Raw genomic sequence first — 22160 nt, 5'->3', positions numbered from 1 at the left:
AGTGGGAGAGAGGACAGAAATCCAGAAGCACAAGCTTCCCCTCCGAGGGCAACTGCTCCTTCTGGAGAACAGCCTCCCACGAGGACCCCCTTCCGCCGAAGCTCTGTGTAACAGTGAGAACTCGGACACCCTAGAGCAGTGGAGCCATGACCTCAGGTACACTTCGGTGGCCCCTCTGATGGAAGACAGTGTAGTCAACGAGCAGGGTATAGAAGAAATGTTTGCAGATGTGCACAGATGCTCACGGAGGTAGGTTATGTGAAAAATGCAGGTTACAAAACAATGCCTGGGTTGATCCTATTGTGAAACATTAACATGGTGTTTAGAAACCGTGCCTAAAATACACCAGAGATGAGTGCTTTGCTCTAGATAGTAAGATTGCAGGGGGAGGAATTTTCCTTCTTTCTTTTCGATAGTCTGTGTTTTCAAACAATACTGATACAAGCAGAAATTTATGTATAAAAAGAAAAGAAAAACATAAAACTCACTCCATCGCATCGGGTGCCTCAGACAGCTCGATAACACCCGATTCTGTCAACAGGAGGAAGAGGTGCAGCTCCCAGGAAAGACTCCTTGTCTGCTGGGAGCCAGACGTCCCCAGGAGTGCTCGGGCAATATTTCGAGGGGTTGGGAGAGGACTGGGATGCTGCGTGGGGGCTCTGGGCAAGGCACCCGGGTACCCAGCCCGGGCTCTGAGGCCCCCAGCTGTGCTCCCCAGGAGTGTGCATGGGCTTCGGGGGCCATCGAGACTACACGTAGCCATCTGGCACTCTGGGGGGTGGGGGGCTACCCTCTCACCCACCGCATCTATGGGAGCCCGGGTGTGACCCTGCTGCTTTATGGAGCCTGGAGGCCCTCAGAGAACATGGCCCCCAGAGCCTGTGATCCTCGTGGTGCTGCTGAACCCACAGACACAGCCACGTCTTGAGATGGTGAACGGGACTCTGTTCCCTGCTGCCGACCACTCAGTGAGCCAATGGACATGTGGGTTTCCCTGAAGTGGGCGTCTTTTACTGTGCCGGGCTCAGCACCCACCTCCCCTTCCTCAGGGACGACACTTGGATTTCCCTTTGGGAAACTAGCCCTCTACCCCCTCCCTGCATGCAGGCTGGGTGGGGCACCCTGCCCACTCCGGCCACAGCTGGGCACACAAGCCAAGCAACGCCCTGCAGAGTTCCTCTTGCAGGGAGACGCCAGGGCTGAGTGGCTGTGGCCCCTCATTCTACTGCTGGTCCCTGCCAAGGGTCCCTGGCGGCTGCCGCTCAGAGGCCAGAGTAGCTGCATGGGTGCCGTCCTTTCCAAAACCTCCACGCCAGATGGCTCTACAAGTCATCCCATGGCCTCCCAACAAATCCATCCCCCACAAACGTCCTGAAGTTAACTGAAATCGCTAGAGTCAAAGAAACCAAGACAATTCCAAGCGTTCAGAGCAGTCCCCAGCAGCGCCTGCCCCTGGCTGCGCTGGAGACAATAATTCAAGACCTTGAAGACAGAGCAACAGAAGTAGTGGTGGTGGCAGAATAGACGGGCACGGCTAGCCCTGGCCCAGGAGAACCCGAGACTGCCAGGCAGGGCGATTGCCACAGAACACGATCCTTCCTTCAACGGCCCCCGAAGTGCATGATTTTCACACAGCAAAGTTAGTTCATGGAAAGCGGAGTTTAAAGCGGGGACTCAGTAATCACAGAGAAGCTGCGGATCTGGCTGCCTGCGTGCCCTGACACACTCGCCGCCCACCAGTCTGGGAGCCACTCTCTCCCGGGTGCGCCCCCGGCCCTCTCCCTATTCCTTCTCAGTTTCTCTCCAGGACTCTGCACATCCGCCCCAACTGGCTCCCTCCCTTGTGCGGCAATGCCAGACCCTCTCTGCTCGTCCCAGACCTGGCACTCGGCTGCGCAGTCCTGTGAGTGATGCCTGCCGCCCAGACTGTCCACCGGCGTGGCCCAGCACCACCAGCTGCAAAGACTGCAGTGCAGGCTCTCCCTCCTGCTTCACACCCCAGCTCAAGAGACGCAGAGTGAAAAATACACCAGCAGAAATTGTCATTTGTTGCATCAGGGCGTTAGACATTCAAAGCTCAAACTGTTTCTTTAACCATTCATTCACAAACACATATTCAGTGTCTGCTATGGAATGAATATTTGCATCTCCCCAAAATTCATATGATGAGGCCTAACGCCCCATGGGATGACATTAGGAGGTGGGGCCTTTGGGTGATTATGTCATGAGGGTGGAGGCCCACTGAATAGGGTTAGTGCCCTTGTGAAAGAAGACCTGGAGAGCTTCCTCCCTCGCTGCCACCACGCAAGGACATGAGAAGGGAGCAGCCTGCAACCAGGAGAGGCCTCGCCAGAACCCGACCACCACGCTAGCTCCCTGGTCTTGGGCTCCCCAGCCTCCAGAACTGTGATGGATAGACAGCTTTTTGTTGTTTAAGCCATCCAGGCTATGATACTCCGTTACAGTAGCCTGAACAGATGGAGACAGTATCTAAGTAAAGAAGTATCTCCCTCTGTATCCTCAGAGGGTGACAACTCCTGTGGTCCAGGGCGTTTAATGCTGAATTCCGCTCTCCTGTGTTCCGTGACTATTTTGACTGGCTATAAAGGCAAGTCCTCTGTAACTGCGGTCCCCAACCCCCCGGCCGCAGACCAGTACCAGTCGGTGGCATGTTAGGGACCAGGCTGCAGAGCTCGGCCACCCTCCACCCCGACCCGGTCGGTGGAAAAATTGAAACATAGGAACTGGGGGGCAGGGAGTTGGGGAGGACAGCAGGAGGTGAGCAGCGGGCGAGCCAGTGAAGGTCCATCTGTATTTACAGCCACTCACCATCACTGGCATCACCACCTGAGCTCTGCACGCCCCATCCAACCATGGAAAAATTGTCTTTCATGAAACCAATCCCTGGTGCCAAAAAGGTTGGGGACCGCTGCTCTATAACACGTATCTATAATACACATGCTCATACACACACTTCTATACATTTTCTGTAAACTTACATATAACCCCCGAAGAGTGATGAACACTCATCTGTCTCTTTGGTTTTGATTTCCCAGGTAAAACCAACATGGATCCTTTACCACTTCTGAGGTACGTGGCCCTGGGCACCTGTCTGCTCTCAGCTCCCTGGATGTGAAGTGGGAAGGATGAAGCCCTCCCCGCAGGCAGGTCACAGGCTCAGCCCAGGGCCGGCTGGGGACAGGAGGAGTGTCCATGGAGGAGCTGAGTACAGAACTGCCCTCAGCACAGTCTCTGCTACCAGGACCCGGGGTCCTCCACGCCACCCCCGGACTTTCCACCGCTCCCCTCCATGGTGTCAGCACACAGGCCACCCGCCCTGTGCCCCGTGGTTTTAGAAACCCTGCCTTCCCACGGCCAATGACCCCCGGGCCCGCCCCTCCCTCAGCAAGCAAGGAACCTCCCGCCACCACCAGAGCGTCCTTGCACCGCTGCCACAGCAACGTGGCTGCCTGGCCACATCCCTGGGTGTGCGGCAGACTCTGCGGACGGCTGCCAATTCATCATCTCATCGCATCCTCTGCGTGCCAGTTCCCCCAGGGCGCAGACTTCGTTAATCAAATCCACCTTCCTGGGCCTGGCGGCCAGGATTCGGGCTCAGCTGTCCAGCTCTCCGAATCAGCTCCGCTGATCGTCCTGCCTTGGGTACTTACTCACCCACTTCTCCACGAGCCATCCCTTCACCCTTCCCCCCTCCAGCAGAAAACACAGTGAGGTCAACAGGAAACAGCTACGCAGTGCGTTCATAGAGATCACTGGAGGAAGGCTCCGTGATCAGAAGTTTGATAACGCTTGTTCGAATAAAGTTAAAATGCGTCATTCTCACAGCCTTGAGGTTCCAACATGAGCCGTGGACCTTTTAAGACACAATGTGCAGTTTTTCCAAAAGTTTTCAGCTGTCATTCTTTCCCATGCGGGTCCCCGTGAAGGACTGGTGCTATGCATAACTCACACCAGGAAAGAACCCTGCTCACCGCACAGCCCAGAGAAAGGCTCTCCCCTTCCACGACACCTTGCCGCTGACCCCAGCCTTCACCTAAGTCTTAACGCCCTCGGCATTAACGTTCCATTTGTGGGTCTCCACTCTGGTCCGGGCGTATCTGGGCTCCCAATAATTCCTTGAGTTGAAATTTCACCCCAAACGGCCCGCAAAGGAGCGTGTTTCTCCCCGGCACAAGCAGAGAGGAGCCCGTGCTGCCCTGGGACACACCACCAATGTCCCCTCTCTGCGGCCACAGCCGCCCCTCTTCTGGAGTCACTGGAAGGTCAGCAATCCAGAAAGCTAGGGGATGTTACTGCCACGACACTTGCTTTTACATATTTTACATCTGGATGTAACTAATTTCACAAAAGGTATTTTAATTTCTCTCCCAAATCAAATCTGATTCTCAGGCAGGGGTTGCCAAAGAGTAAAGACAGGCGTTACGGGCCAGGAGCAAACCTGGATTCCCCCTCTTTGAAATCAACCTCCGGCTGTTTCTTGTGGTGACCCCAGCGTGCGGCTGTCCCCGCGTGCCTCTCCTCCTCCTGCTTCTACGTGTGACCCAAATGGTAAATTCCGTCGGTGGACAGAGGGCATGTTTGAGTGAGATGGACTCACAAAAACAGAATTAAAATGACACAGCCATAAAACAGGGACACCACGGTAACAAGCAAACAGGAATGAAACCAAAATGTCTGCTGCCCGCGGGGCTGCGCCACAGCAAGGAGGGTGCTCCACGTGTACCCAGGAAGGAGGGAGGCGGGGCAGGCCCCGGCAGTGAACACACACACGTCTGGCAAACAAGCTCCTGGAGGGAACGCCGCCGAGGACCAGTCACCGCCCATCACAGTTTTGTAAAATGTCCTGACCCAAATTTACACCTGATTCTCATGAACACACTCAAAACTCACAACTCTGCCACACAAAGGTGTGGCTCTGCACCTCTGAGAAGACAGGGAGATTTCCATCTTCTGAGCAGACGGCAGAACATTTCCGATCTGCGAACAGGCTGTCCTCCCCACGCCCCTCTCCTCGGCAGCTCTGCACACAAGACGACCGCACGCACCTTCTCCATCTGCACTGAGGTTCTCGTACGAGTCCCAGCGGATCAGTGGGTCTGCCGTGTTGTAGTCCACGACCACTCCGTGGTTGCTGTGCACATCTTCAGACCCTGCACGGGGCACAGGCGGCAGGGTGAGGCCTGGTGTGGCCCAGCACTTCTGTCCCGACTCCGCCATGAGGGTGGTGGGCGGCACGCCTGCGTGGGGCAGTTAAGCCGCTCCTCTCCCTCCCCTCCCCCACAAGCCACAGCACTAGCTCGAGAGTGTGGACGGTTTCCACAGACCAACAGTCGTTCAAACCACTCAGGGTGAGGAAAGGTGAGCATCGGCCTGCACCGTGTGCCAGGTGCAGACTCTGAGTTCTACAAAACAGGAGCCTTCGCACTGCCGCAGAGAGGAGGACGCAGAGGGCCAGTGAGGATCCAGGGCCCATGGGTCTGCGCCCAGGCTCCAGGCTCCCAGATCCACCGTCCTCCCTCCAGCCTTTCTGAGGATGCCGAGAGCACTTTGAACACACGGGCCTCGCATTTAAAGGTTCTCACCTAAATCTACAGCAATGAGCGTAGACAAGAGGTGATTATTTTCCAAAGTTATTAAAAATGGAATAAAACTTTCATGGCATGTGGACCCCAGTGATGGATCTGAACAATTCAGTTTGATGATAAAGGGACTGATTTCCTCTTAAATGTATTTTTAGGAGAATTTGTTATACGCATAAATACTTGCGGCCTACTACACTTCTATGCTCTTTTTTTAAAAAATGTTTGTTGAAGGGAGAAATAAAAATTTAGCTCAGTCTTGCAGGAGATGGAAGATGGGCCCTCAGGGACACCAGTGGGCGGCCACCATCCTAGAGGTTCCCGGCCCTCCTCTGCCGAGGGGCCGTGAGCAAGTCCTGCCACCTCCGGGGCTTACTGACCCAAGCGGGCCTTCCTGTCACCAAGCCACCTCCTCTCCACTGGCCAATATCCTATTTTTTAAGAAAATTAATCACAACAATTTCCAGCTGTGTGCAAAGTGGGGGGACTAGTACGGCCACCGCAGTGCAGCCCTCGGCCACCTTCCACCAGCATCAACGTGGACGCCCCACGCTCTGCCCAGCCACCCACCTGGAATCTTCTCAGGCGTGGCAGAGAAGACTAATTCAACCTTCCCGTAGTCAGGGAAACGGTCATCTGCAAAAAAAAAAAAACATGAACACGTTCGTAGATGATTTGGGAGTATTCTGTCCTCACATTCCAACCAGTATGGCACCACGGCCAAATGTGTGACAGAACCCCAATGGCACAGGAACATGGGCAGTTCATTATTTCTCTATACTTTTTTCCTTCCACAGACCGATCATCAATTTTTCCTGATTTGGTAAGAATTTCGTCAATAGGCTAAATATTGGGGAGGGGTAGGAAGGACACTGAAAGGGACCACCGAGGAACAGGGCCGCCGCGCTCACCTTTGCTGGCGTTGTCCAGGTCCTCCTTTCCAAACACCAGCCCGTGCCCCTGCACGGCCCCGGTGTGAAACTGCAGGCGGAAAATGACATCGCGGGTGGCCGAGCGGTATTTCTTGTGGTAGCATTTCACCTGGGTTAAGGAGGGAAAGCAGAAACGCACGCTGCAGCAGAGCACGACGCCCAGCAGGGACCGCGCTCCGTGGAGGCCGGCGCAGCGGGGCCTCCGCTTTGACGCCACGCGGCAGAGTCCAGTGTGGGCTGGAGCTCTGACCCTGGGCGTGGCACGTGGAGACGGCCACTGTGGCAGTCAGGGCACCACACTGCTGCCACTGGCGTGTGGTTCCGCAAGACGCTTCAATAGACTTTTTGTGCTGCTGCCATGGAACCACAGTTCTGAAATACCGCTGTGCTCAGCCTGCAGACGGGCCACGCCCGAGCCCTTTCAGACCACGGGAATGTGCCCTGCTTTGGAAGACACCTGAAAAATGAAATTCCACAGTCTCTTTTTTTCTAAATTTTAACTGTTGGTGATGAAGTTTTTCAGGTGAGATCGGGTGTGTTCACGGTGGTATAGCCATAGATGATCAATTGTGTTTTTTTGTTTTGTCCTTTTTTGAGACAGGGTTTTCCTCTGTCATCCAGGCTAGAGTGCAAGTGGTATGATCACAGCTCACTGCAACCTCAAACTCCTGGACTCAAGTGATCCTCCTGCCCCAACCTCCAAAGTAGCTGGGACTGCAGAGATAATACCTGACTATTTTTTTTTATTTTTTATAGAGAAAGAATCTTCCTATGTTGCTCAGGCTGATCTCAAACTCGCGGCCTCAAGCGATCCTCCTGCCTCAGCCTCCCAGAGTGCTGGGATTATGGTGGTGGCCTGAAGTTTTTCTTTCATTTAAACACTCCATGTTTCAACTTAAAGCCTTTGTTTTCACAAAAGAAGCAGCAGCTGGTCATTACTGTCTATGATATGCTAAGAGATATGTGCATGCTATAATTTAGAGACAGAGAGGGTGGACGGAGGCGGGGGGAGAGAGGGAGATACAGAAAGAGGGGGAGAGAGAGAGAGAGAGGCAGAGAGGGGGGTTGGCATTTAATTTCCCATGTCCAGCTGTCCGGAGGTCCTGGAGATGGTTGTTTAAGACACGTGTTCAGAATCACCCCACTGGGATTTGAACGCAGGCTGGGATGCCCCAGCCTTGGAGCTGGGGGCTCACTGGGTCCCTGGGGTGCAGCTCAGGTGCCCTAGTGTCTGTGCCAATGGGCAGACACTCGGCCCTGGGACGGTGGGCAGAGCAGAGCCTGAATGTCCTGTCCCATCTTTACACCTGGGGCCTCCCTGCGTCTCCTGCCTGAGTGTGGCACTGGCCGTGGGGGCTCTCAGGCCACAGTCGGGGAGTACTGCAAGGACAGGACACCCCTCACTCGGACAGCAGGGGCAGGGCCCCCGGGTGGTGGCATCTTTCCAGGGTCCCCGGGGGGCCCAGGGCCCAAATCAGGCTGGATTCTGCTGTCAGGTCAAACAGGGAGAAGGGGCAGCTTTCAGAGGTAGCCACTTTTCGTAAGAGACTTTTCTTGGTGAAAGATGGCCTTAAAACATCACTCGCTTCACCAAGGTAAATGAGAAGCAGCTGCAAGTGCGACCCAGACCAGCAACGTGGGGGGACTCCCCGAGGAAGGTTCTGTCCTCCGCTGGCCAGAGAAACTGTTCCACCGGAAGACAGAAAGGCCCAAGCAGCCTCCGCCCAGGAATGCTGGGAACTGCCACCCTCGAGGCAGACCCAGAAGCTGTTTACCTTTGTGCTATCTATAAGGAACTGGTCTGATAAATAAATGGAAAAAAGGCCGCAGAGCCGCGTTCCCTGTTGACAAACACATGCTGAGCCTCCACTGCACCAGCGGGCGCCAGCGGGGCTGCTGTAAACACAGGGACCAGAGCCGGGCCTGGCCCGCACGTGAATTGGGAAGCAACGTCAAACCCTCAGCTTGTTTTGCAACAGCCGGTGGCACAATGGCCACCGATCTTCTCCCACCTGTCTGGGAACCTCCACCTTCTCGGCAAGACTCAAGCAAAGGCCAATCTCACAGCATTGCTTCCAGAATGTTCTGAGAGGACCCTTACCCCTCCTCTAAGCTCCCCACGCACAACACTCACCATCCGTAAGTGCTGTGGCCCAGGTCATGCTGCAGTGGAGACTCCCAGGGGGGAGCCCTTCGGGCTGGGGATAAACCCACACGTGCCCTACTGAGGCTGTGGCGCCCGCCCCTGTCTGTCCTCTCCCGCCAGTTGCCAGGGAAGTGGGCAGAGAAAAGAGATTGGGGTGGGAAAAGGAAAAGAGAGGCCCAGATTCAAGCCAGATTCAAGCCAGTCTTGCTCTCAAATTTTATGAATATTTAGGGGAACTGAGCCTTGACCAATAAAAACAAGGTCTTAAGCAGCTGACAGCCGGCAAGAAGGCAGACCCAGCACAGCCACGCAAGGACAGCCGCAAGCACAGCAGCAAGGACAGCAGCGCGTTCCCCACTTCGGGCAGTGGCTGAGGGCGAGCACCTGCTGGGCAGGTAGTGTCCCTGGTGAGCATGGGGGCACTGCAGGCTCCAGGGCAGGGCTGCAGAAGGGGGAGGCAGCGCATCGTCCACCCACTCACTGCTCCCTTTCCCAGGGAGCTTTCCCTCTGCAGGACGACGGAAGCTCCTTTCCACCCACCCAATTTATCAAAGAGCCCACCGTGGGGACAGCTCGCCCCAACCCTGGGGCTCCCTGTTGGCCAGGTCCTGCCCACCTGCTCCAGGAGCCCGGGCTGTGCCTCAGCTCTGCTCCTCTCATGACAGCTGCACACAACACAGTGACTCAGCGGGCAGGAATCCCAACCCTCCTCCAGCAGGCCGGGGAGGAAGAGGCCATGCTGGTGCCCTGGGTGAGGGAGGGAAGGAGATGGGAATCTGCGGGTCCCAGGCTGGGCAGCTCCCAAACGCCCTCAGGGCACAGGGAAGGTGATTCTCTTGTGAGAAGATTCCTGTTTTGCACAGCACAGGGTCTCAAGTACCCCCAGGGCTGGTCCATGAAATGGAGGGACTGTCCCAATGTCATGTCCAGGGACAACTGCTGCCCTGCATGTGGTGACCCTCTCCTGAGGGGCTTTCTTGGGTATTACGACAACAGCTTTGCTTGCTGGCTTGAGATCCAACCCCTCACTAGACATTCTCCCTCTGCTTCACACTGACAGCCTTTCCCATGGATCCAGGAGGCAAACACCCCCCATGAAGCCCTCCTGACTGCTCAGAACCGACGCCAGCTCTCTTCTGAAAGACGGGAAAATGGCAGGACTCTCCCCAACACGGGGCTCACAGCAGGCGCCATCAGTGCAGCAGGTCAGACCTTGAGACCAGACCCACTCGCCCACCAGGGGCCCTCCAGAGCGTGCAGTAATTGTTCATTATCTATGCCAATAAATCTTTCTAGCATTGGTGGCGAGAGATCAGAATTGTGCTCTTATCACTTAACAGAAAGAATGATCAACACTGTGGTTGATATTAATACAAGGGCCCCAAATGCCTCCCTTTAAAATAAAGAGTAATGCAGACATTTTTCAAAGGTTAGAGTGACTGAAGTCTGTCATTTTCCCTCATCCCTTTGGCTGTGGTAGTTTTATTTACCTGGGTCTCCTCAGAGTGTTTCTAGAATACATTGATCCTTTGCCTTCAGATTTTAGAATATTTGCATTTAAAACAACAATTCAAAGAGCTGCAGTCACAGCTTTGTAGTATGGAAAAATAAAGTAAGAAATAGTAAGCACTGCATCGAATGATGTGCAGAATCCGTCACGGTGCCATGGCAGAGCCCACAGCAAAAGCACGCGGACATGTGACCGGCGGGGAGCTCTCAGATCTTGGGGAAGTTACAGCCTCGCTGGAGTTTATGTTCTCTGACTGCAAAGTGGACATTATAATACTAAGCTTGCTGTTTTGTTTTAAAGATTAAATTAGCACTGTCTATTAATAAGATTTGTAAATCCAACAACAGAGGATATGTTTATATGTTTCTATTATTTAAAGGGCATAAGCTTCTAGACAGAGCGGTCATTGGTACTCAAAAATGTCTTATGGGATGAGTAATGACCTCAGTGGGAAGCTCTGCACACACGCTTCTCTTTTCGTCTGATGGAGCAATTCAGAAAAACTGGCCCAACTTTATTTTCTAACAGATGCATGAAAATATGCCTGTGTCCTCGACAGGACCAAACAAGTCACGGGTGGCCAGGCATGAGCCACGCTTTGATCCCACTTGTCCCCGGAGGAGGCCAGGTCCAAAGGCAGGCACACAGAGTTCTTAAAGAAGTTATGATTCTGGTGTTACAAAATAAATGATATGCTTCTTGAGGAGGCATCACTTTTGTTTACAAGCCAGGTCATTAGTGTGAAGTCGCAGAGCCAGCAACCGTGAACACATAATGCAAGTGGCCTTGAGTTTGCCCGACTGAGGCAGCAAGACGAAGCACGCCAGACGGAGAAGTGTTTACAAGCCTCAGACCCGGAGCCAAGGCCGTGGGGGGTGGGCAAGCTGGGTCAGGCCCCAGGATCCCCGCCAGATGCCTGAGGGGCCTGCTGCCCGCGAGACGTCCTGAGCCGGGTTATATAATGACTCGGCTGCCCTCACCAAGGCACTGCCTCCTACCCGACAACATCATATTTACTGAACCTCTTGAGGTCCTGCCCTTCTGAAGAGGAGCGGGCTTAAGAACCCGACCCTCGGTGAAAAGCACATTGCAAACGCGGGACAGGCAGGTGCGCCGCCGGGAGGGGCCGCCGGGGCTGGGCTGGCCCTGCTGAGGCAAAGGCAGACGGTGGGTCAGTGTCGACTTTGCTGTCGCCAGTCACAGCACCACCCACCAGTCCTGGGGTCAAAGGAACAGCAAACGGAGTCCCACTTTCCCAAGTCACGTTCCCAGCCAGTCAGACTCCACTCCGGCCCTTCCTTCTCTAAGAATTTGACCTCTGTTATCTCTGCCCACATCTCTTCAAGCACAGTCCTCCTGAGGAAAGACAGGCAGATGTACCCGAAGACAAGACAGACATTTACCAAAATCAAGGAGGCGGAATTAAAGAGGACAAGATGCCTTTTCCAAGGAGGAAGAGGAAGGCTGGAGAGCCAGCCTGGGAAGCTACTTTCCACCTTTGAAGGCAGAGAAATAGCCTACAAAAACACCCAGACCGACAGAGAGAGCTCACCGAGATACCTGCAGCCTTCGGGCGGTAAATCAATGCAAGCGTGTTCTGCTCCCTAGGAGCCTTTCCAAGTCAAGAGCATTGCCAAAAGAAATGAAACCATCTGCATATTTGCACTTTATGCAGAAAAGGCCCTGTAACCTCTTGCTCCATCTGAGCCTTCTCAACTCAAGTTTGCTCACTGAACTTGCAGAGGTGCACATCAAGCACCAACAGGTCAAAACTGAAGGAGGAGGGGGCAGAGTGAAGCCAGCGTGGGTGTCCTGTGCCATGTGTGGCAGTTTGGGTTCAACTGGAAATGGGCCGCGGCTGGAGAAGAGGAATGTGGCACTGGCACATTCTGTGTCACAAACGATCGGGACACTCAGCAATTTAAACAGTAGGAAGGAGCATGGCTCACGTATCTCTCCAGAGATGCTCTGCCAGGAACAAGGAAGATGCTACAGCATTTCTCTTCCTGTGGGGATCCCTGAGATCATTTTCAGGTGGAGTCAACAGCACAGGATTTTTGGGTGTCAGCACAACGCAGACTCCATAGACTCTGACCTGAGTGTCACCAGTGACACCCCGGGCTTCTGCACTCCAGGCCGACCACCCCCACCCTCAGCTGTGCCTGGGAGCTGTTCCTCGTTTGACACACCAGAAATTGTCTCTTCCACCTGAACCTTCAACTGTCATCTCTGTGCACACCCCAACGCTCCCAGCTCTGTCCGCACTACCGTGATCTGCCTGCTCGTCTAGAGGGACGGCTGGAATCTGAACTCTCGGAAACGGGACTGTGCACTGCCCCCTGGCACATCCACTGCCCGCGTGCCCAGCGCAGGCACACACAGGCCGTGGTCACTTGCTCCCAAGTGCGTGCTGGTGAAACACCACAGCCAAAGGTGACAGGCAATCAGCTGCACTCGATTCTATCATTAATCTTATCAACATTCTAGAACAGGTTTATTTAATGAACAAAGGTGTTACGGGCTGAACTGTGTCCCTCCAAAATTCATAGGCTGAAGGCCTCAGCACGTGGCTGTATTTGGAGATGGGTCTTCACAAGGGCCATTGGGGTGGGCCTGAATGAATTATAACTGGGATCCTGATAAAAAGAGATCAGTATGCAGAGTGAAAACCGTGGGAAGACCCAGGGGGAACACGGTATCTACGAGCCTAGGAGAGAGGCCTCCGGAGAAACCAGTCCTGGCCACACCTGGATCCCAGACTTTCAGCCTCCAGAACTGCGAGAGATGACCTTCTGTTGTTTAAGCTGAGACCGAGGCCCCTTCTGGGGTACTTTGTTACGGTAGCACTGGCAAAATACAACAGGTTAAAGTATTTTAGGCTTTTTAGCGCTATGTAACCACACTAAACCTCTTAGTTAATAACTTCTATGAACAGTGCAAGGAAAAATGATCCTTCTGCGATGGAAAAATACGCTTTTCAGCTGTTAACCACATCTTCCTCCTCCCATCTGATAACACTGCCGAAAATACTGCAGAGTGTACAAGAAGGAATCGTAAACACAGGAAGCATAAACCGTATCAAACTGCAATCCTAAAAATATTCCATGTGAGGAAGGAATAAAAGCGCAGGAAGGAATTATTTTATCAAAGTAAGTATTTCTTGTGAAAAGATCTGGAATCTCCTATTTGCTGGCATGTCTAATGGAAACAAATCACTCGTGGACTAGGGGCCCCCACAGCAGGAAGCATTCCCCTCAAGAGACCCCCTCGAGCTAAACCCGACGTCAAAATTCCAGAACTCCCACGCTCCGGATTCTCCAGGCACGTTTGGCTTTGGCTTCGATGTGGACACACCCAGGACACACGTGTCACCACCGCATCAAGCCGTAGCCAGTCAGCCATCTCCACTCGCAGAGGAGCTGGCAGCCCCCAGGGCCCACAGCTCACTGTCTAAGTGGTTTTTGGAGACTCTTCCCCAGCCATAGCTCCTGTCTGCAGGGTGGGGACGATAATGACCCACCGGGCACAGCACCAGCCCCTGAGGGCACATACCAATCAGGAGACTCCACTGTTCTTCTTGAGCATCTCAGATGCCCACTGAGCATCTGTCCCTGCTCTGAGGAGCAGCATGACAGACTCTAGAGAGCCTGCAACAAGTGACAACCAGCCTGTGTCAAAGTGCAGATGGGGCTTCCACTATAGACGACAGAGCCCAGCCTCGGGGAAGGCACAGCCACAGCCCGGGAGTCTCAGGAGCTCAGAGCTGGCCCTCTGACGCGGGTGAGCAGCCTGAGCAAGACAGAGGAGAGGGATGAGGGGACAGTGCCCAGAGTGACCACCAGCACAGGGTCCCTGGGCTGAATGATGGGGGGGCGGGAGGAGAGGCGCTGGGACCTCCTCCCACAGATGCTGGGCTACAGTGGGGAAACCATGGCCAGATGTGACATTCCAGCTGCACTACCTGGAGGATGGCTCAGGGGGACAGGCAGTGGCCTGGGGGGAGGAGGGGACTGCATGGAGCCTGCACCACAGTGGCCAGAGGCCAGACTCGTCCACCATCAAATCTGCACAGTAGGTGAGATGTAGGGCAAGGGGGTTGCCCTACTCAAGGGGGGTTGCCCTCCACGGCGAAGCTTGAGTTTGGAGTTCATGGACAGGGTAGATGGACAATTCTGGAAACTTAGGGCTTAGGGATAGAAATCAGGATCAACTCAGCAATACAGAGTGGCAGGTGGACATTAGTGGGCTGAGGGACACAATGTTCTGAATCCAAAGCAAAGCAGAGGCAGTTCAGAGCCAGCGTGGGGGTCAGAGGACCAGGAGGAGACGGAGACTGGAGAACATCAGCCTGGGACAGCTGGGAGGGGCTGCAGGTGGGAAGTCACGGGAAGAGAACAGGCCCCTGGGCAGGCACCACAGGCCAGGCCAGAAGAACGAGGTCCCTAGGATGTGGTCCAAGGCCGTGGTCGCCTGGGCCGAGAGGAGAGGGCACCTTCACCGAGCCCAGCAAGGAGCAGGGGGGCGGCAGAGGACAACCATCCCTTCCCCAATCTGAGTAAGAAAGTGGGAGATAAAAAGGAGACGCTGCGCTGCCTGGGAGGGTCAGGAGCCACCAGAGGCACAGCAGGGGACACAGCAGCAAGGCACAGCGAAGACCCGGAAAGATCTGGACAGCCGGGCACGGGGGCGCTGGAACAGCTGGGAGGGAGACGTGGGTCCGAACACCTGTGTCCCCCAAACTCACATGCTGGACTCCTAACCCTGAGCTGATGGCATGGCGAGTGGGACCTCCGAGGGGTGACAGGTCACGAGGGTGACGTGGGATCCATGCCCCTACGAAAGCAGCCCCAGGGAGCTCCCTGGCCTCTTCTGCCACGTGAAGACGTGGTGCTAAGGTGCCCTCTATGAACCAGAAGCCAGCCCTGGCCAGCCCCCGAGTCTGCTGGGGCCTTGATCTTGGACTTCCAGCCTCCAGACCGTGAGAGATCAATTCTGCCGTGTTTAAGCCACCCCGTCTGCGGTACTTTATTATAGCAGCCCGAACGGACTAAGACAGTCTGGAAGATCGCTCGGAAGAAAGGGGGGTCCCCTCGTGTGCCAGTACCCCACACCAGCACAGCCCTGCCCTCCTGTAGCAAAGTCTAAGTGTGACGTCCTCCCAGCAGCCCGCCCTCCACGCTGGCTTCCCACCTGCTCTCACCTGGGTCAGGAGGTGAGGCCTGCACCTGGCACCTGTCCCACAGGTGACCCCGTCTGTATCCAACTCACTCCAGGGATCCTCTCATCCCCCACCTCTACCCACTCTCTGTTCCCTAAAACACTCCATGTTCCAGTTGCCCCTCGTCCCCTGAGGTCAGCGTCCCTCTTCTCAGAACTACTTCCTCATGGTGCTTAGAGTTTCGCTGCCCTCGAGTGACCCTGTTTGTAGGGAACAATGCAGGGAACCTCTCGGACCCCATGCCCCAGCCCAGGACCTCACAGGGTGGAACCGACCTAGCCTACGGCCCCGGGCCATGCTCCTGCCACATCCTGGGCACTTCGTCCCAACTGATGGCTCCTCCAGAGGCCGGGGCCAGGCAGAGGTGTGACTATGCGCTCCATGGCCTGCCCTTTCCAATGTCTCTGCTCAGCAGTAGGTGGACTCGTAAGTTTGAATTGGAAATAAAATTTTCTGAGAAATATATTCACAGTCCAGATAGTCACCGTTTCAGACTTCTTGCCACAGCAAAGCATCAAGAAAGCCCCAGACCTGACAGGGAATAGCCTCTTTAGCTGATGGCCAAACACCACCTATACCGATAACCAAATAACCACAGACAAGAGGTGCCTTCGTGTGGCCTCTGGATGCCCAGAAGGCATCGTCTTTCATCCAAAGACACAGGCCCGTGCCTTCCTGAGCTTGAGCAACACATGGCTGCCAGGCGCCGGAACTCCCAGGGCCTTCGCCAGGGGCGAACGGCGCACAGGAACAGGCTAAGTCCAAGCATGCCCGGTGGCGAGCGCCTCCTTCACCCACTCACGGCTCTCCTCCCCGCCCGACCCCGTTCCTGTGCCAAACCGCCACCTCTCACCAAAACCACCACCTCCCCTCCAAATCACATCCACTCCCCACTCAAAGCCACCTGTCAGCTGCTGCGATGGGGGTGCACGTGATGTTGACCCAGACCGCGAGCTCGGGCTGTGGTGCCCACTGTGGGAGGGACAGACCACGCATGGGGCCTGCAAGGGTCCCTCCTACAGGAGGGGGTGGTGGCCGCCCCAAGGCCAAGCCACTGTCTGCTCTGGTGGGTGACAGTGGCCTTGGTGATGCCCCAGGCTCTGCCAGGGCTGTCCTGGGAGACCCCTGTGAGTGAGCTCATTTAATCCTCACACACCCTCAGTGGGGTCCTCACTGGGCAGAGGCCCACACTTCCCAAAAGAAGCTGCAGATATACAAGTCCTCCAAAACCTGGCCTCAGCCTTCCAAGACGAGGGCTTTCCTCACAGAGAGACGTCCTAACACAGGCACCAGCCTCCAGCAGGGGCCTCGAAGCCTGGGACACTGCGCCCTCCATGTGTGACACCCTTTCCAGCTTGGCACCAACTCACAGGTCACGTCCGTCTGATCCCTCGCCTGGCCTGGCCCACCCATCCCACCATGGCCCTCGTAGACTTCACAGCACCTGTGAGTCCCCTCCTGAGACAGCCCATGTCCCCACCAGGCTCCTCCAGGACAAAGATGTCATGCACCCCTCCCTTCCTTCCTATGCCGAGGGCCAAGCACAGGGACTCAGAAACGCACCAAACACTCACAAAAGGATAGCTGGTGGACACCGACAGGAAAGAGGAGTGGTATGAAATAGCGATGGGAGGAAGGAGGGAGGGAGGAGAGGGAGCAAGGGCAAGAAGAAGAGAGAGGGGAGTGAGGGAGGGGTGGGAGAGCAGGGGAGGGGGCAGCTGGCCACTTCCCAGGGGACTCTCAGCCTCTGGACCGCCCCCCACCCCTCTGGCCTCGCGAAGACCCCGCAGCCACCAGCCCACACACAGGGAGGTGAGCGGCCGCCTGTGCTCTTCCAGAGGATGGGGAGCCATGCACCCCAGTCTGAGGCCCACCCTCCACATGGCAGTCTTTTGGCCAACTCCTGAAAGTCATTGCGAAGGGACATGGCCCTAACTACTTGTCACTGAAGACCTGAAGACAGGGAGCACCCACCCAGGAGATGCCAACTCCAGAGCCCCGCTCCTGTGGCAGGTAGAGACCAAATCCTGCCAGCATCACCACCAGCCCCTCGTGGCCTCTCCTTAAAGCGAGGACACAGGCCCCACCTCCAGAACCGCTGGCAGAGTCAAGTGATGGCATACAGCGGTGCTCAATAAAGGCTCAGCCCTTTGCCCAAAATCCCCAGGAGGTTGGGAGACCCAGGCTGGGGCTACATTCAGCAGGGGCAGGAGACGTGAGGAGCCCAGGAGCAGAAGCCCCCCCACACCACTGCCTCCTCCTCCCCCCGCTCCTAACCAGGCCTGGATGCACAGCACGCTGAAGACAGACCTCCAGCCCCAGGTCCCTTTTCCTGGGAGCGGTAGACTAGGGTGCTGAGAAAGAGAGCCTGCAACAATGTCTGAGACTCCCCAGCCTCAGTTTTTGCACCTGTGAAGCAGAAGACACGATATTTATGAAGTGCTCAGTGCGATGCCTTGCAAAGGGCAGGGCTCAGCCATGTGGCCGAGGTCCCAGGCCACCTCACTGACCTGCAGAATCCGCCCTCAGGGCAGTAAGCCGTGTCACAGGACAGCCTCTGGGGCCCTGGGACTGAGAGGGACTCGGCAGGTATGGCTGTATCCACAGGTCCCTTCCTGACTAGATTTTTGCACAAATCCAAGATGGGCAAGGTGAGGAATTGCCCATCTACTAAGAGAGCATTTTAAAATCCAAATTTTCAGGGGAAAGACTTTGGATGGGCCATTTAAAATAAAATGGAAAGCCAACTCTTGAACTGTTTTACCTTGTTATCAAAGTGAGTATAAAGATTATAAGTAAGTGATTCTATGCATGCTCAAAGCCGTACCTATGCTTTAAAAGCTCTCCTTATTTTGGTCGGGCACGGTGGCTCACGCCTGTAATCCTAGCACTCTGCAAGGCCGAGGCGGGAGGATCGCTTGAGCTCAGGAGTCTGAGACCAGCCTCAGAAAAAGTGAGACCCCATCTCTACTAAAAATAGAATAAATTAGCTGGGCGTCGTGGCACGTGCCTATAGTCCCAGCTACTCGGGAGGCTTAGGCAGGAGGATCACTTGAGGCCAGTCAGTAGTCGGATGTTGCAGTGAGCTATGATGCCACTGCACTCTAGCCCACGTGACAGAGCTAGACTCTGTCTCAACAAAATAAAATAAAATAAAAAAATAAAAGCTTTTCTTATTTTAGACAAAACCTTTCCTAAAATTATTTTAAATGTATGAATTTTTCTATATTCAAGATCAATAAAAGGCAAAAATGTAACAGCTAATCTCCTCCAAGAACCAACACACCCAAGAATCAAAATTATCTGAAGAAATCAGTTTCGATCATTAATCGAGCTGTAATAACACCACTTATATTTCACAATTTGGCTATTAATAGTAAATAAAGGCCGGGTGCAGTGGCTCACGCCTGTAATCCCAGCACTCTGGGAGGCCGAGGCAGGTGGATCGCTCAAGGTCAGGAGTTCGAGACCAGCCTGAGCAAGAGCGAGACCTCGTCTCTACTAAAAATAGAAACTACCTGGACAACTAAAAATATATATTTAGAAAAATTAGCCAGGCATGGTGGCACATGCCTGTAGTCCCAGCTACTCGGGAGGCTGAGGCAGTAGGATCGCTTGAGTCCAGGAGTTTGAGGTTGCTGCAAGCTAGGCTGAAGCCACAGCACTCTAGCCCGGGCAACAGAGTGAGACTCTGTCTCAAAAAAAAAAAAAAAATAGTAATTAAATATTCTATTTCTACACCAATACCCTAGGAGGCCTATGATCATATTAAGAATGCAAATTATTGTCAGAAAATGGGGACCCTCGGAGGTGTAGTGGCTGAGTTAGGACTTTAATGTCCCATTTATACATATCAAGTGGCTCTATGATGCAAGAGAAGCGAGGACGAAGATTTGTTCTGTACCTGTAATTAAAATAGTTTTACTCAGAAAATTAACCAAATACCTTAAGGTAATTGGTTAAGGGTACTTTTCATTCTTTCTACAGGGTTTTTTGGGGGAGAGTGGTTGTTGTTCTAAAATAGAGTCGTTTTTCCCTTTTGAGTCATTCTCCCTGGGAGGGTGGGGACCATGCCCCAGCCACGATGGCACTCACCATGACGTCCCCCTTCAGAAGCTGGGCCGGCTCTATGGCAATGCAGATCCTGCTGGGGTTTTCTGGGCCAACATTGCTTTGGGATAAACAAGAAGGTAGGTCACTATGCAACTCCATGATTTCATGGGAGGAACACATGTTGAGAAATGCAACACTACAATTAAAAATTCAGAAATTACACAAAATGTTCTGCTTAACTCAGAATCCAATTCCTGGGAATCTACACTATGGAAATTAATCTAAAAGGAAAGCTCCCCTGGCCTGGGGAGGGGCACAGCATCACCGTGGTCGGTCAACAACCCACAGTGACTAAGGCCCAACCCCAGGGCCCGGGCACGGCAGGGATCCTGCAGCCTCAGAGGAAGGGGCCTGGTGCGCTCGGCCGCAGCTTCAGTCACAAGCTGAGGTGCACCTTCCAAAGTGACGTCAGCATGTGCAGGGCCCCGCTCGAACCCAGAAAGGTGACAGCAGCTCTGAGTGGTGAGAACCTTTGTTACCCTTACTCAGTTTCCATTAACACTCATAAAATGCTTATCCACATGAAAAAAAGAACACCAAAAACCTCAGAAATTCATAGAAATTCTGAGGACTTGTGGCTACACTGTACCCAAAACGCAAAGAGGAGAGAGAAAGAAAAACCATAAGGAGACCCAGTCCCAGGACTTTCTCCGATACATTTACCGGTGACCCTTCTTATCTATGGGTTCCACGTCCGTGGATTCAACCAACTTGAGATAACAAATACCGTGGAAAATAAATAAAAAGTAACAATATAACAATAGAAAAGAATACAAATAAAAAAATACAGGATAGCAACTATTTACGTAGCATTTACCTTATATCAGGTATTGTAAGTAGTCTAGGGATGAGTACACGAGAGAATGCGTATGCGCGAATACTACGCCACTTTAAATAAGGGATTTGAGCATCTGCAGGTTTGGGTATCCACAGGGGGCCTGGAATGGCCCTCTCCCCGCTCCAAGCTCCAGCATCCAGGCCCCTTAATGGAGCCGACCGTTGTGACGGCAACAAGACACCCATCCACCCGCTCAGGGCAGGAGGGAGGGCTGAGGTGGGATGCCAGAACACAGGCCGTGCGCGGGCTTTCCCCTCCAGACACTCTCTCCAGCTCCTTGGCATTCTCTGCCCTCCTCCCTCCCCACCTTCCTGCTGAGGCTCTGGGGCGATGCCCGGGCTGTGCAGAAGTCCCCTGGGAGGAGCAGCACTTACTAGATCCCTGATGTGTACACGGGCTGCATGGCTTGGTAGAGCTTCAGAAAGGGCCGGCACACTGAAAGAGAGGCACAACCGTCTGTAAACGTGTAATCCGGACAAAACAGACGTGAGTTTTGCAGACAGAGAGAGAGAAAGGTGCCCGTACCAGGAGACTGCACAGGTGGCCACTGAGGTCTGGAAAAACCACGGCCAGAGCCAGACCCGGGGACCGTGGAGGCCCAGCATTGCTGCAGAAAAGGCAGGCCTCACCTTGAAGCCAAGCCCACTTTTGGGTGCCTGCAGAGCAACAGTTCCACCTTTACTCACAGGGTGACAAAGGACCCTGAACCATCCAGCCAGGCTGCCTCATAATCAACTCGCCCCTCAGCAAAGTCACACTCTGGCCACGATGCCCAGGGGGACCTGAAGGCAAGGATGTACTTTACAGACCAAAGAAACTGATGAGCGAGAACCTGTGCAGGACCAGGGAGGAGGGGACGGCGTCCTGTCCCCAGTTAGGTGCCGCGTGTAGCTGAATGGGACTGGGCAGGAGGGGACAACATCCTGAACCCAGCCACATGCTCTGTGTGCCTTCGTGGGACTGGGAGGAGGGGACAGGGCCCTGATCCCAGGGTCGTGCTGTGCACTTTCCTCTGGGGTCCTGTTAAAGGTGAACAAGGAGATGGGCTCATGAGACGAGTCAGGGGAGGTCACATGCATGCCTCTCTTGTTGCGCTTCTCTCACAACTTGTGACCTCGAGGCCAGCTGCACAGCTGACTCCCAGGGCTACCGCCCAGGAAAACTTGTGCCTGCCCAAGCCACTGTCCACAGGACACAGGGGTACTGGTGTTCACCCCAACTGGCCTCCTGTCCCTCCCCTAACTTGGCCCAACCCCACAAAGATGGCATTTGGTCCTCGAGAGGGGCCACAGTCAGCAACCAGGGAGGCTGAGGAGCAGATCCTGGGCTCTCAAAGGAGCGAGACTTGTCTACACTGAGGGACCAGGGCCAGCCCAAGTCTGGGCCAGCAAATCATAGGCGCCACATCATGCAGGACACTCACCTCCACCGGTGTCGAAGTTGGGGGTGCCGTGGAGGATGACCAAATGCAGGAACAGGGGCGAGGCGTTCATTTTCACCGACCCAGACAGGAGCCCGCTGAGGAACTGAACGTACCTGCATAGGAACAGCCGGCTCAGACTCCAGAGTGCCCTCGGCGCCTGCCCTGGGCGCAGTCAGGGAGGAGCACTGACCTGCCCTGCCTGGGGTCCGGGGAGAGCACCCGTCCCGCCTCACGGCCGGGCAGGGTCTCGGCGCAGCACCCCCACCCCCATGCATCTCTGGGGACATCCCACACTGACTACGCACCAGGCACCAGGGACACTGAAGCCCAAGCAACCTCCTGGAAGGCCTCAAGCCCCCCACACCTGGAGGCCTCTGTCC

At 54.6% G+C, this 22160-nt stretch overlaps 1 protein-coding gene across 7 annotated transcripts in view; it reads right to left on the bottom strand.

Annotated features, from left to right (window-relative positions):
- The window catches only part of TNS3 (tensin 3), a 269342-nt gene that overhangs the window by 102019 nt on the left and 145163 nt on the right, over positions 1 to 22160 (bottom strand). For all 7 annotated transcript variants that reach the window (XM_012646932.1, XM_012646933.1, XM_012646929.1 and 4 more), the window contains 6 exons: positions 21781 to 21893; positions 20732 to 20792; positions 19502 to 19577; positions 6512 to 6641; positions 6171 to 6236; positions 5067 to 5171 (listed from right to left, as the gene is read on the bottom strand). In XM_012646932.1, coding sequence (XP_012502386.1) covers positions 5067 to 5171; positions 6171 to 6236; positions 6512 to 6641; positions 19502 to 19577; positions 20732 to 20792; positions 21781 to 21893 — 551 coding nt within the window. The remainder of the gene's footprint in view (positions 1 to 5066; positions 5172 to 6170; positions 6237 to 6511; positions 6642 to 19501; positions 19578 to 20731; positions 20793 to 21780; positions 21894 to 22160) is intronic.

This window comes from Propithecus coquereli, unplaced genomic scaffold, assembly GCF_000956105.1.
Source record: "Propithecus coquereli isolate 6110/MARCELLA unplaced genomic scaffold, Pcoq_1.0 Scaffold252, whole genome shotgun sequence".
In the NCBI taxonomy this organism is placed as follows: domain Eukaryota; kingdom Metazoa; phylum Chordata; class Mammalia; order Primates; family Indriidae; genus Propithecus; species Propithecus coquereli.
Note: the sequence above shows the minus strand (reverse complement) of the source record. Positions and strands in the feature narration are given on the sequence as shown.